The sequence below is a fragment of the Juglans microcarpa x Juglans regia genome, chromosome 2S (genome assembly GCF_004785595.1).
Source record: "Juglans microcarpa x Juglans regia isolate MS1-56 chromosome 2S, Jm3101_v1.0, whole genome shotgun sequence".
Taxonomy (NCBI): domain Eukaryota; kingdom Viridiplantae; phylum Streptophyta; class Magnoliopsida; order Fagales; family Juglandaceae; genus Juglans; species Juglans microcarpa x Juglans regia.
The window spans coordinates 1361396-1374372 of record NC_054597.1 but is presented as its reverse complement, the minus strand read 5'-3'; the positions used below and the strand labels follow the sequence as shown (position 1 = coordinate 1374372).

General features: G+C 31.8%; 1 protein-coding gene across 1 annotated transcript; it reads left to right on the top strand.

Annotated features, from left to right (window-relative positions):
* The first annotated feature begins 3340 nt into the window (after window positions 1-3340).
* Window positions 3341-4658, top strand: LOC121252661 (transcription factor PRE6-like). Its single transcript, XM_041152398.1, has 2 exons — window positions 3341-3786; window positions 4229-4658. Exons 1-2 carry the CDS (start codon window positions 3667-3669, stop codon window positions 4382-4384), a joined length of 276 nt encoding a protein of 91 aa, XP_041008332.1. The 5' UTR covers window positions 3341-3666; the 3' UTR covers window positions 4385-4658.
* The last annotated feature ends 8319 nt before the right edge of the window (window positions 4659-12977 follow it).

Below are 12977 nucleotides of genomic sequence, written 5' to 3'. Positions count from 1 at the left end.
TGGGCCTGGCGACCTGATCAATATCTTCGGGATAAGACGATGGTGAGATTTTTTATTTTTTATTTTATATAGACCGGCCCCCTACAAAATAAGTTTAAGGTGTCGTGTAATCGCATTATTTATTATAAGACCTATTATAATTACAAAAAAAAAAAAAATTAAAACATCAATAATTTTTATTATTGTGGGGCACAACTTCAGATATGTGTTTAAGTGTGTAAAAAATATAAACTAGTAAATAATTTTTTTTTCTTTTTCTTTATAGATACATGGCTCTATATATTGGAGATTCTTTTTATTTAATTAGTTTTAATTATGAAATATGGAAAACTATCATTAAAGGCGTACCCTCGTTAGGGGGAGGGCCGTGGTTCTTTTCAAACATCTGAAGTCAACGAAGCCTATGATTGAACAATCCAAAAGTATTTAATTTTAGTACAGAATTAACGTTGGAATACACGAGAGAGATGGTCGGTGAAGCAAAGATTAATTGAAAAGAATAATTAATTAAGTTGTACGCATTAGGTTAAGCAATTAGTGGTAATAAACAAATAGCATCGAACGTGTAGTACAAAAGTATTGAGTACCGGACAAGGTGGTCGGTGAAGCCATTTTTTTTTTTTTTTTGTTTAAAGAGAATTAATTACTATAGTTACGCATTAGGTTAAGCAATTAATTAGTTGTAATAAAGATATATTAACGTGCGATGAAGAAAGCATGCAGCTGCATATGCTACGACATCGTTGATTGTATGTCGGAGATTCAAGAATCAAAAGCCCTTCTGCTACCAGGTATAGCTATATATATATGTTTAAGCTGAACCAATAACCATTAATACGTGCAACAGTACTTTTTGTATTAATAGATCATCGATCTCTTTGTAATTCGGTCCGATAATCGGAGATGATATTCTAAATTTTTATAATATTTTGTTTTTTTTGTTTTTAACTTTAAGAGGAAAAAGAAAGCAAAGAAAGAAAGTCGGCAAATGAAGTAAATGGATGATGGTGAAAAATCAAAGCACGCAAAAGCATTGTTTCTTTTAGCATAAATCTAGCAAATCAAAGTGAGGGATATGGCCGATTGTCGGAGACTCATGATCACTAATTTCTAACATTGAAAAAGAACTGTACATGTAGTAGTAGCAAGAAAGTGAATAGAAGTTCATGTCGTTCATCGGGCAGGGAGGGAACTGATCCGCATGCACTGGCAGCACTGCATCATGTGGGAGTCAATATATATTAATTAAACACGCTATATCTGAAACTCATCATTTCGATCCTTTTTCATCAATATTGGGCGTTCCAACTGATCAATGACCCCCAACTACCAACTTCCAACTGATCGATGTTTCTTCAAGATTCACACAAGTCGCTTGGCTGCTTCAGTCCATACCTAAATCTCTCAGCATGCAACTCATATTAAAGAAAAGAATGTCAAAAAAAAAAAAAAAAAAAAAGAGTAGAAAAAATGGAAGGAAAATGCATCATGCCTATCTACTTGGAATATTGAAGTAATAGATCTAGCTAGGAGAACAGTACTATTCCCAGCGGACCCCAAAATAATTGCAATTATTTTTAAATGAAGACTTAAGAATCACCCAACCACCCAACACCTCTCTCCTCCATACAAAATAAAAGATCAATGGGTGTTATGATCGTACATGCACGCGTGTATACCACTAATTAAGAAAAATAAGAAAAAAAATTTAAAGGATTATTCGTAGGTGATCAGTATTGATAGAGTGAACCTTTCTGACTATTTACTATTCAAATATCTTATGACTTGAAGGATAATTTTATTGATGATCATCATGATGTTTATATCAAAAGATGGATATTAATCCAGCCTCCTATAAATTATATATAAACCACATATTATATCTATATGAACAGTATATATACACTATTCATGTCACATTCAAGCTGGTCATACATGATGTAAAGAAATATTGCACATCAATATGTAATATTAGGACAGTACTGCAATCAATGAGATTGTATGATGTCGATCGATTTTCTTTAATTTGCCTTTGGAATGCTAGCTAGCTGTGGTCAATTTTGTTTCCCCAAGGAGCCCTGCAGCAACGAACCGTCTCAATCTAAATGGACTGATCCCCTAGTTACAGAATGACACCCTAAGAGTGGAATTGCGCGCCTTCACATGAAGCTTATAATAATGGCTATTCCATTGCGCGGAAATTCGAAATTTCCTCCTTGCCTGTTTCCAAACTGTTTCTGAACTCGTCTAACCCCGTCCATGATCTTTCTTTTTACCCAAAACAAATGGGGATTACCCAAAATATGTCACATTTTTTTCTTCTTTTAATTTTAACAACTTCGATGGTTGTTGGCACAAATCGAATATGGTTTTAAGTAACATAACAAAGAGGAAAATGGAGTGGGGCCCTAATGGGGGTCTTCCAATTTTATAGATACACGTGACGGTGCCTCGACGTACGAAAGCATGGAAACTTCACGACTAATATATATGCTCGTCTTATAAGGAACCTCTTCGTCCCCATAAGATGTGTGTAAGTACCAAGACTAATTAAGACTAGCCACGTGTCATGTCGTTTCTCTAGAGAAATGGCATGTGACACGAGCCTTTGACAATCAAGGGGATGGTACCTACACTCACGTAGTTGTGTCCCAAACAAGGAAGAAAAACAATATTATATATACGAGAGGTAGATATAGACTGGGGATTTTGCTTGGTGGGCATTTAATTGAATTATATATATATATATATATATATATATATATAAGCCAGATCGAAGATTGAAAAAAAAAAAAAGGACATTAGTGTAATAATAAACTAAGTTTGCATGTGCAAAGATTAGTGTATTGACTAGTTATACGTGGTGAAGCAAACCTCATTATGTGTAATGTATAAACATAATAATAATGTCTCTGTTGAGATCCTTGATCTTGACTAGCAACCATCTTTCCTCCAACTTGGGTATGAACCAGTTACAGCATGCCATGTCAGGATTAGACTCAAGTGCCCTGAAACAAAGGAGCGGAAATTCAAATGGCTTCTAGTACTAGAAATATGGGATATTTTTGGCAGCCTTTGATTTGTTGATGCAAATGGGGGTGATTGTGCCTTGTTAGAGAGGATCCCTGTCCTATGATCACATGCTCTTGCGCATTGAGACATCTACATGAAGGCCCACTTTGTTAGCTCAAAAACAAACATATTTCTTAAAGCCCACTTGAGATCATACCCCAACTTGGGAACATATACATAGGAAGTCTATGCGCTCTCTCTCTCTCTCTCTCTCTCTCTTCCCTTCAAAACACCAAGCCTACTCCACTGCTTTCTCCAATGCACTTGTCTTCTTCACATACAACATCACTGTCTATGCTATTGTTCTCTCTCCCTCTCTCTTTCACGGCTCCTTTTCTCTGTGGTCCTTCCTCTTTATATCTCTCTTACCGCTTTCTTCATTTCTTCACAGCTTATATCGCACACTAGTCATTCTTCTCTTTCTTCTTCCTCCTCCTCCGTTGCTTCTTCTTCTCCTTCTTCAAGCCTGCCTTTCTTCGTTAGAGGAAAAAACTTATTCCTATTGGCTCTTTGCGAGTTGCTTCTCAGCTATATTATATATAGATCCTGAAAGGCTCAAACTTTAAGACAAACACAGACGAAACTGATCTAGGGATGTCTAGCAGGAGGTCGAGGCAGTCGGGGACTTCGAGGATCACAGATGACCAAATCATCGATCTCGTTTCCAAGTTACGCCAACTTGTTCCTGAGATTCGCAATAGGCGTTCTGACAAGGTGCTGTAACCCTCTATCTTTCTCTCCTGTCTCTCTGTCTCTGTGCACAGTCGGGTTGTAATACCGTAGACCCAACTGCAGGAAGGCATTGTGCAAATGTAACACAGGCCTCGCGTGTAAACCCTGCCATCATAATATAATAGGATGCACTCTCGTGGGTAGTTTCAAATTTGACCCGGATAATGAGGAACTAACTTCTAAACAACATATTAATTTTCATGGTGGTTAAGGTTCTCATTGACCTTTACTTAACACTCTTTTGGTTGGACCATGTTGCTACAAAGTTTAGTTTTTGTACATACTAACTTCAGCGTTTATAATTTGGTTGGCCCATATGGCCTGGGCTATATATAGTAGATATGGTTCAGAGTAAATGCTATGATCGTACATATATGGAATTAGGAAGTGATTGCTGAGTTGGATTTGACTTTGCTTATTGCAGGTACCTGCTTCTAAGGTCCTACAAGAGACCTGCAACTACATCAGAAACTTGCACAGAGAGGTGGATGACCTGAGCGAGCGACTTTCCCAGCTTTTGGCTACTATTGATGCTGAGAGCGCCGAGGCCTCGATTATTCGGAGCTTGATTACGCAATAAATTAACCCTTATCCTACTATACATATATATATATATATATATATAGTTGTGGTTTTTTTTATATATCTAGGTTTTGGTCACTAGATCAACCAAGGGTTAGTGTATTTTAGATTTCCGACGTGGATATATAGCCGCTGTAATTAAGTGGTATAATAAGAGGACTTGCACTAGCAAGGCCTCTTTAATTGCATGCAAAATGAGGTTGATTGCAGCTTGAACTCATGTACTGGTCGTGATTATCAATTAATGGCAAATACAAATTAATCTACTTTAATTAGCTTTTGTTGGTAACATCAGGATGAGGTGGCTCTACGTCAGCATATATATATATATATATATATATATATAAAATAAGAACCCCAAATCAATATGTATCTTAATTAATGTGTGCATTATCACTGATTTGATCAAGTCTCTAATTGTTTTCTTATGAGCAGCTAGCAATATTATTATCATTCGACAAACCGGTAGCAACACCAAAAATAGCGACAAAAAAAGGCCTTTTTATATATAGAAATTATATATATATATATATATATATATATGGTGACACAAAGGGGTGTATTTATTTATTTTTCTATATTTTTATATGTACTTTTAAAGAGGTACGTACGTACGTCCAGCAATTTATAATGATACAACAAATCCCATTTCCTTTACAAAATTGCTTTCATGGTAATTTTCGTGAAAATATTGGCTTAGTTTTTCAGATTTTGATCATGGAGCTTGCCATATATAGGTGTTTGGGTCCACCAACTAAATTTTCTTCAAAAATATGATATGCTCTCTGAAATCTTGTAGATAAAAAATACAGATTGCTTTGCTATATGCATGCATGCATGCTTAAATTAATAGAATATTACATTACCAAACACCTCTTATATATATATATATATGGGACTTGCTAGGTACAAGTGGTTTAGCACACTAAACAGTATATCAATACTCACATAGCTTTTTTTATTACAAAAAGAAAAAAAAAAGAAAAAAAATTTTAAGAGAAGAAGAAGGTCATCTGTCTCACGAAAATAATTTTCGTCTTTAATTCGTATTGTTTCATTAAACGAATGTCTTACATTTAATATTAGTGCGCAGTTTGGTGTACAAAATCGCTTGCAAAAAGACTTTTCCTATATATATATATATATATAATATACTGATCAGGAGGCGTACGTAGAAGTTCCGCTTCATTTGCATCAAAATACGTTTAAGTTTATGGTAATCTTTACGGCCTTTTGCAGAACTGGAATTGGTCATTAACTTTGCATTCAAGGTAATTACGTACCTTATAATTAAGATAAGGCTTCACAGACCTGATCAACTCCCATGGAACAACAGATCAAAACACAACATCCATCAACAAACACAACATCTCTAGACGTATATATACGAATGAAAGCACGTTGCTAATTAATGACAATAATATATTATATAATCGTCGCTATATATGACGATCAAAGAAATTTGGGAAACAGTCAGCTCGATCTATATGTAATTTAGAGGACTCACAATTTATGATATGTTTGGGTTTCATTTGGCGGGGTGTAAGACAATAGCGATAATTAAGCATTTTAGACTTAATTAAACAAATAGTACAGAGAAATACTCTAGTCATAAAGAAATTATATAAAAATAATCTCACAAATTGATGTGATTTGATGTGATTTGTCAGATTGTAAAGTTATTTTTATTATAAAGTATATCTTATATATAACACCAATTTATAGAATTCCTTTTGTATATATAATCTATTTGTGGCTAGATCACTCCTCAACCTATGCACGTTAAGATTGATTTGCACGGCATGCAGTACTACTCCTTGAAAGGTGAAAATGATTGAGATTGCTCATCGACAATATGAAACTCTATTTTCTATCATAATTTTCTCCTATTTGATCACTTTAATTAAGACCTTAAGGCCGGACGACGTAATTGGCCGGTTAAAAACTACATATCGACTCTTGAATTAAATGGACATCACTGGCCGTTCGGGTTTCCGAATTAATTAATTACTGATATTCTAGCTATTGCATGGGCTACTGCATATATAATACTCTCTGAAAAAAGAAAAGCTTTCTCATAAGAAATTAAAACAAGCCCCCCAGTTCCCCCCAATTTATGGAAATTAATGCTGGAATTTTCATTTTTTTTCTTTAAGTTTTTTACTTTTCAAAATTTTAATTAATAAAAATTAGGGCAACCTGGAATGTTTTTCCATAAATTAATGAAAATGAGACTGATTAATTAATTAATTAATCACAATGGGGTTTGATAATCATCCAAAAGGGTTATACTTGATCAGAGATCAGTGTTAACCTTTAGTACTTCTCCATAGATCATGTACAGTTCATCATGACTTGTCGTACCAATTACACCCCCCCCCCCCCCCCCCCCCCCTCTATCTCTCTCTCTCTCTTTGAGGAGGCCAGACATGTTGAGCAAGTGAAAGAGGAAATTAAATATTGTGTGCATATAAGAGATCATATATATGGACAAGAAGTCATGTGCAAAGCAATATTATCTAAGATAGATATGCAAGATTGATATAACTACATAAATGTAAGCTGAGATATTGATTAAAATCATGTGTAAAACTCTACGGTTATAGATGTTGAGATCATGATAATTAAGAAGGGATAAAGAACATGATAGGACTTCGATAGTAGGCGATTTTCAACCTTTCGATCTTTAGTGTTCTCATCATGTGTAGATATCAGGATTCATGATCCATCGATCCTCTCTACTATCAAATGCAAAAACGTGCATATTCAATACCTCAAAGAGAAGAAGTATAAATAATATCTTGACATTTACTTGATTAATCTTTAAGGCATTAATCTACATGATGCAGATACCGATCTTGAAGGAAAAACCATGCATTGCTTCGCTGAATAGAAGATCCCCATGCTGCCTTTAGTTAGTTTACAGCTTATTAAAAAAAGGCTTCGTTTGGATTCATAACTCATCTCAACTCATCATTATAACTTTTTCAAATTTCAACACAAAATATAATAAACAATTCAACTTTTTCAAATCTCAAAACAATAATAATAATAAATAATATTCTAATAATATTTTATCAACTCAACTTAACTTAACTCAACTCACTTCAACATCCAAATGCACTTGAGACTTTCATTTGAATTGGCCGCTAATTAAACTAGAAATTGTTTAATTACTTATAAATCTGTATGATTATATATAAGATAACAGAATTAAAGACATTTAAACTCTCCATAGTCCATATATATATATAATGACTTCAAATATATAGTTATTGATCACTAGGCCGTACTATCGAACTCCTTTAGGGAATGTTTAATTTAATATAAGTAATTGACGTGGCATCATGTGATTCGTTAATTATATATATCTGTTTTACAATAAAAATAATTTTACAATCTGATAAATCAATACATCAAACTACGTTAGTTTGTGAGATAATATTAACTTCATGGCTAGAGTATTTCTTTATAAGTAATATTAGTACCGATTGCATGCCTTCAATAGTATGATGAAGCGAAATATTCAATAAAGTCATTTTGTTCCCATAATTAATTAAGTTAATTCACGACCACGGGTGGTACGTACTTGGGATAATTTTCAGCTAAACTTCCCAAGATCAAATGGCCGGTTTTTGGAATTTTCCGGTGAGGTACTTTTTTTTTTTTTTATAACCATTTCCTATTTATAATAATCTTCATATATAGTAAAATTAATTAAAGCTGTGCAAAACAGCTGATCTCTCCTGACTTCTTAATTTGTTTTTGTTTTTGTTTTAATTCTGGTAAAACAATTAATATATATATATATATATATGAAGAGAAGAAAAGAAAAATGAACAATTAGATAGCTAGGTAGGAACCTACAGTACTGCATGATCATCATTCTGTACTCTCTGTTAATATTTTCTTTCAACAATTCTTTAATTTTCAATGTACTTAAAATAATTTGGACCTTAAAATTAACAACAAATAAATTAGAAAGAAAATTAATATACCTTACGTTTTAGAATTTGGACGTCGAGTATACTCCAGCTTGGAGCAATTAAAGCACGGTTTGATAAATGAGCTGCATGTTAATGTTATTCATCAAGCATATCTTCCTAATACTTAAAAGCATGTATAAGATCTACAGTAGTGAATAGTGTTTCATCCAGTTTTTCGTTGTTCTTTCTCTGTTCTTTCTCGTTGCATTCGAAAATTCCGTTGCCTTCTTCGTTCAGTTAGCATGATCTGAACAATCAAAATATCTCAAATGATAAAATATCTAATCTACACACTTCAAATTCAGATTTACATAACAATTCTCAAACTCAACTACACAATTTACAGAACAATTCTCAAACTCAACTCGAGGAAGAAAAAAAAATTTCCGTGAGATTTCTTCTCACCGTTGGTACGCAATTCTCTTCTGATTTCACCTCTAACTTCTGCATCTTGTTTCTTTTTTTTTTCCTGTGTTTCTCGCATGTTTTTTTTCTTTCTACACCTCAAATGAGTTTCTGGGTTTCTGTGAATCTCAGATTCACAGTGTGCGATGGAGAGGCAAACGGAACCTCGTGGTGGGTGGCTCTGCTAGAGGTTGTCGTCGGTGTCAACTGGTGGAGGTGCGGTGGCTTGGGTGACTGCCTACGGCCGCAGAATCGGTGAACAAATGGGTGAAACCCATTTCGGTTCGGTTTCCGTGGGGGAGAGAGAGGGCTGCGCGTGGGGGACTTCGACGGTGGCTGGGATGGTCGCCGCCTTGAGGGAGACTCCTCGGTGGTGGTCGTGAGGTTCGGTGGCCACGTACGGCGGCGTAACATGACACAAATGGGTGAAACCCATTTTGGTTCGGTGTCCGTGGGGGAGATCGAGGGCTGCGCGTGGGGGACTTCGACGGTGGCTGGGTTGGTCGCCGCCTTGAGGGGGACTCCTCGATGGTGGTCGTCAGCTTCCGTGGCCGTGTACGGCGGCGGTAGCTCACATAAATGGGTGAAACCCATTTTGGTTCGGTGTCCGTGTGGGAGATCGACGGTTGCGCGTGGGGGACTTCGACGGTGGCTGGGTTGGTCGTCGCCTTGAGGGGGACTCCTCGATGGTGGTCGTCAGCGTCGGTGGCCGCGTACGGCGGCGCTAGCTCACACAAATGGGAGAAACCCATTTCGGTTCTCTTTCCACGGAGGAGAACCATGGCTGCGCGTGGGAAACATTGGTGGTGGCAGGGATGCTCGTCGGCGTGAGGGGAACACGCCGGTGGTGGCGGTGATCATGGCCGAGGCTCGGCGGCGCCGGGCTGGGCTGGAGGAGAAGAAGCCGCGCGGATAATCGCCTAGGAGAGAGAAAATTTGGGAAGAAAAATATCTTCCTGCAAAATGAGTTAAAAACAATTTTATATGTTTTAATATTTTACAAGTTTTCATCTGAAAACATTAAATAACAGTAAATTCTTTTTTTTTTTTCTTTACAACTTTGCTTTTGTCCTTACTAGAATATTATATTGTTGAATTTTTTATATAAGTTGAACTCCGTGAAGTTGAAAGTGGAAACAAGATATCCCAACAACTAGCTACTTATAAAAGTGTCAAAAGTATGAATCCTTTAACTTTTTAGTTTCATACTGTAAATTAATAACTGGAATAATCTATTTTTTTCTCTGATTTTAAAATCTTTTAAGTCATTTATTTAATGTTATTTATTGAATAATTTACATCAATATTTACAGTCTTACTTATATAATTACATGTAATCAATTATTAAAATATTGAAAATTTTAAAAATTGAAATTTCAATTAAAGAATTTAATAAAATAGAATACATACTCATTAAAAATAATATTCTGCATAAAATTATACTCTAAAAGATTATTGAAAAATAAAATGAAATAAAAATTTTGTGAATATTAATAAGAAATTTTGTGAATAATAGAGATGTAATTTTGGATTAAACATTTATTGAATTTTAAAAAATGAGATATGACAGTTAAATAAAAAATATTATCAAATTAAAATATTTTTAAATTATAATTATGTAATTATACCTCTTTTACTATTATCTTCCTACTAAGCAATTTTTTTTTTCGTTTTGGTATTTATATTTCAATTAAAAACTTCAGAATTTATTCTTATTACATAATATACAATAAAATTAATTGAATCAATCAATATAATTATATAATTTAATTAAAAATAAATTTAATTTTATAAAATTTAACATTTTTTTGCTCTTTGAGTTTATTTTTATCATCAAGTAATATCAATTTCTTGAAGTTATAAACTTATAAATTAACGTTCCGACATAATTACATGTTATATCCTATTAGTTATATATGCATATTTATCAAAAAAAAAAATTTTAACAAAATTGCTATAAAATTATTCATAAAATTTTACCAACAAATTTAGTTCTATATGTAAATACTTACATCAATACTTAGAATTTTACCCATATAATTATACATAATTAATTATTAAAATGTTGAAATCTTTAAAAATTGAAAATTCAATTAAAGAATTTGATAAAATAGAGTACATATTCAATGAAAATAATATTATGCATAAACTTGTATTTTAAAAAATGCTTCAAGATTCAAACAAAATAAAAATTTTATGAATATTGATAATAAAGTTTGTAAATAATAAAATTTATTTCTATTGTAAATATAGATTAAAGTTTGGGTGATGTATATTACCACAACACACAATCAACTAAAAAAAAAATTTTACATTTTCTGGGTCATGTTAAGGACAAAATGAGAATTGTGTTTTTATAATTTTAAAAACAATATTTATTTATAAGAGGGAGGAAAAAAGTTAGCTTTCCCAAGTTAAACAAAAAATACAAATGAGACAAGAAATATATATAAAAACTTACAAACAAAATATGACATTTTCATGGATTCTTTATAAAAGTGTCAAAAGTATAGATCCTTTAACTTTTTAGTTTCATACTGTGAATTAATAACTAAATTAATCTATTTTGTTTCTCTGATTTTAAAATCTTTTAAGTCATTTATTTAATATTATTTATTCAATAATTATTCTGCATAGACTTTGAACTGTTTTAAATTATAATTTCGAATTAATTTAAAAATAGTACTACATTTTAAGAAGATTTTTCCTGAAATCTTCCACTCTAGATTATCTAGAGTATTTTGCAAATATAGCAACTTCTATATAAAAGAGAATCTATTACATTTATCTTCCCAAAAAAAAAAACGATCTCATCTCACATTTGCATCCAACATATACTAAAATAAATCATATAAAAATAATACTATATTTTATTTAATGAAATAGAATTGCTTAAAACATTCACTAATAATATTTTATTTAATTAGTTCTACCTGTCTTAATTGACTTTAAACTATAAGTTTATTTCTTTTATAATTCCAAAATAAACAAAATACATTTGCCATTAGAAAAATTACATCAATATTTACAGTCTTACTTATATAATTATATATAATCAATTATTGAAATATTGTAAATTTTAAAAATTGAAATTTCAATTAAAGAATTTAATAAAATAAAGTACATACTCATTAAAAATAATATTCTGCATAAACTTATACTCTAAAAGATGCTTGAAAAATAAAATGAAATAAAAATTTTGTGAATAATAGAGATGTAATTTTAGATTAAATACTTATTGGATTTTAAGAAATGAGATATAACAGTTAAATAAAAAATATTATCAAATTAAAATATTTTTAAATTATAATTCTATAATTATACCTCTTTTACTATTATCTTACTACTAAGCAATTTTTTTTCCTTTTGCTATATATATTTCATTTAAAAACCTTAGAATTTATTCTTATTACACAATATACAATAAATTAATCGAATCAATCAATATAATTATATAATTTAATTTTATAAAATTTGACATTCTTTTGCTCTTTAAGTTTATTTTTATCATCAAGTCATATCGATTTCTTAAAATTATAAACTTATAAACTAACGTTCTAACATAATTAAATGTTATATCTTATTAGTTATATATGCGTATTTATCAAAAAAAAAAATTTACAGAATTGCTATAAACTTACTCATAAAATTTTACCAACAAATAGTTCTATATGTAAATACTTACATCAATACTTAGAATTTTACCCATATAATTATACATATTCAATTATTAACGTGTTGAAATTTTTAAAAACAAGATTTATTTATAAGAGGAAGGGAAAAAGTTGGCTTCCCCAAATTAGACAAAAAATACAAATAATAAAAGAAATATATATAAAAACTTGCAAACAAAATATAACATTTTTATGGATTTCAAAATTTGTTGTTTCTTTTTATTCGTTTAAATAATTGATTTAATTGTGAGTTTTTAATTTCTACTTTCTTCATCTGCAATTCATGCTATAACAGTCATATAATTTCTATACCTATTAGTTATTCATTTCTAATTTTCATTCTCCATTTTTTGCAGCTTCGTTGAATTTGCAGAATTGATTGGATTTTTTTAGTCTTTTTCCGAGACTACCAAGGTAACCAACGATGCTACAAATATATCTCTTTCAATAGATGATTTTATTTTGTTCAAATATATACTTAGATTGAAAAGGTTTTTGACTTTGCATCATTATAAGTTTTTCTTTT